The sequence below is a fragment of the Anopheles aquasalis genome, chromosome 3 (genome assembly GCF_943734665.1).
Source record: "Anopheles aquasalis chromosome 3, idAnoAquaMG_Q_19, whole genome shotgun sequence".
Lineage (NCBI taxonomy): Eukaryota > Metazoa > Arthropoda > Insecta > Diptera > Culicidae > Anopheles > Anopheles aquasalis.
In genome coordinates, this window is record NC_064878.1 from 64,503,549 (window position 1) to 64,506,048 (window position 2,500).

The 2,500-nt window shown below is 50.9% G+C and overlaps 1 protein-coding gene across 2 annotated transcripts in view; it reads right to left on the minus strand.

Moving 5' to 3' along the window:
* Positions 1 to 2,500, minus strand: part of LOC126575631 (serine/threonine-protein kinase Nek8) — a 3,611-nt gene that overhangs the window by 290 nt on the left and 821 nt on the right. The window contains exons 2-6 of one of the 2 annotated variants that reach the window (XM_050236424.1): positions 2,111 to 2,500; positions 1,925 to 2,039; positions 1,224 to 1,857; positions 1,017 to 1,163; positions 755 to 870 (exon numbers count right to left, since the gene is read on the minus strand). The exon at positions 2,111 to 2,500 is cut by the window's right edge and continues 103 nt beyond it. In XM_050236424.1, coding sequence (XP_050092381.1) covers positions 755 to 870; positions 1,017 to 1,163; positions 1,224 to 1,857; positions 1,925 to 2,039; positions 2,111 to 2,500 — 1,402 coding nt within the window. Of the gene's footprint in view, positions 1 to 754; positions 871 to 1,016; positions 1,164 to 1,223; positions 1,858 to 1,924; positions 2,043 to 2,110 lie in introns of both variants that reach the window. The other variant, XM_050236423.1, reaches the window with a different exon arrangement.

Here is a 2,500-nt window from a genome sequence, read left to right on the forward strand (position 1 = left end):
GAACACAAATGCCCTGACTTCTTGCGTATCCAACACGACAGTAGCAGCCAGGCTGGCAGAGCGTGGTACAGATCTGGTTCTTTACTTTACATTGCGATTCCACGCATGGGTTACTGCAAATCTTGAACTCTTCACTGCCCGTGCATCGAAATGAAATCACAGGATCAATTTCATCATCGGCTACCGCATCACCAGTTGTAGAAGGACTTTGGGCTGCCGAAAGATGCAAATTCGTTCTAAATGTTGGCGATAAAATCGACCATTCGAGAGCTTACCGTACGCGCTGAACAGCAGCGTGGAAATCAAAAAGAACTGTAGAGCCGACATCATCACGTAGCAGCTGTAGCACCAGTATCACTGTCGGAGTGGTCAAATCTAAACTTCGATAAGACACAGCTACGACAGTCTCTAATATATCCGTAAAACAGACCCATCGAAATCGTCATTTCAGTGCAAAACATAGCTGTTTTTGGTAGACGGAACATTCAGGAACATTCTGCTGCCCGACCCACGTGTCATTGAGAACCAGCTGCGTAAACTTGCCAAGGCTGCGCAAGAGCCTTTTCTAGCTTATCCAAACATACGATTGCACAATAGTCTATTCGGAAAAGATGTTGCTAGCAGAGTTGTATACGGCAAAAATATGTTTTACTGATTTTTTTTATACTGGCGACCACGTTTCCGTCCCGTTTCCCAGGAGCATAGCAAGCGAGCAGGGAGGATGTAAAGTGCTAGTGCAAAGTGCAAAACTTACGCTAAAACATCCGAGGGTGTGAAGATTGTCTCCTGTTTGTAGATGGTCGTGAGGATCTCCGTTAGCGCCGCCGTACTGTTTGCATAGCCTGCCAGACATTCTTCGTCGTGTTGCTGCTGTAAAATGCAACAAATCCAACGGTTAACGCACCATACGCAGATAATCTAAACAGATTCGCTACACGGGTCTCCAGTTTAGGGACGTGCAGGTGCTTATTTGGTGAAGAGATGCGCCACTTGTGTCGTTCAGACGCAAATCTTACCTTCAACCTGGTGTGACCGGTGCGAAGGCTGTTGCCAATGTTTGCACCATCAGCAGCTGTGTCCGGTGTGCCCATGCGTGTTCCCCAGAGCACTACGCAATTGTCCTCCGTAATGGCAACCGTGTACGTTTCGCTACATTGTACACTCTGGAAAAGGGGGAATCTTTGAACATTGAGAGCACGGTGCCCTGACCATGGACTACCTACCACGATATAACGCGACTCTAGCTGACGGACAATCGTGGACTGCAGCAGTTCGCTCCGATGTTCTACTCCACGCTGACCGTACCGATTATCACCGAGTGTTACAAGGTAGCCTCCTTCGACCAGAAACGCGGCATGCGTCTCGGCCACACTGACGGCCAGTATCTTGGGACGCCCCCGGGCAATGCAGATCTTGCTCAGTGTCGCCGTCTCGGGAACCTTCCGGCCAAGGCCCAACCGATTACCGGCATTGCTGCCACAGCAATAGCAATCGCCTTCGCGCGTTATCAGAATCGTACAGTCCGGACCAGCGTGAAGCTCGCGCACGTTCTGCACCGTCTGTGGTAGCAGGACACGTTCCGGTTCGAGGGCCGTGTGGAGTCGTTTGCCCAGTGCTAGGGCTCCGCTGCTGCTCGTTCCCCAACTGTACACGATACCGGCTTCGGTAAGGGCTAGGACATGTGTGGTACCGCAGGATACCTGCACGATCGCCGAGCGTTCCAGCTTCACTATTTGCTGTGGTACCAGCAGTGACGTTGTGTTACCGTGACCTAGGCAACCGAGACTATTGTCACCACAGCTAAGCAAGGCTCCTGTTTGCGTCCACAGCACCGTGAAGCCTTGACCAACGGCCGCTCTAGCGAGAAAGGACAAGCTGTGGTTTACTGCGGAGCATATGCGGTCGCTTCCCCAACTCGGCTTACCCGATTACAGTATGCTGTCGCACCGCTTCGATCCGCATCGGAATGTGGTGCCAGGATTCGAGCGCATCATGTCCCAGCTGCCCTTTGTCACCTTCTCCCCAACTGTACACGGTGCCTTCTGTGGATTGTTCAGGACATCTCAATTATGTTCGCAACCTCAATGAACCTGCCGTTTTTCTTACTGACCTTCCATTACGGCGACAAAGTGATGGCCACGAGTCGCAATCTGCCTGATTTTGAGTGTTGATGGTAGAGGTAATGGGGCCAACGATGAGGATTGGCCGAACGAGTGGAGCTGATAGAGTACTGTCCGTTGTCGGGAGATGGTCGGAGTTGATGATGCCTTCGTTGGAGCATACTTATCGTTACTATCACTCGCTGTTGGTAGAGGTCTGTGTTCGATGGAATCCAAATTACGATAAACGATTGGCAACCAATGCTGCAGTATCTCCGTAGCCGAGGGTCTCGCTATCGGATCAATTCTAAAAAGCAACGCGTGAACTTGGCGCAACGATTGAGAGTAGCTATCGGGCAGGGGAACATATTCGGCGATCATGATTTTTGAAACCAATTCCG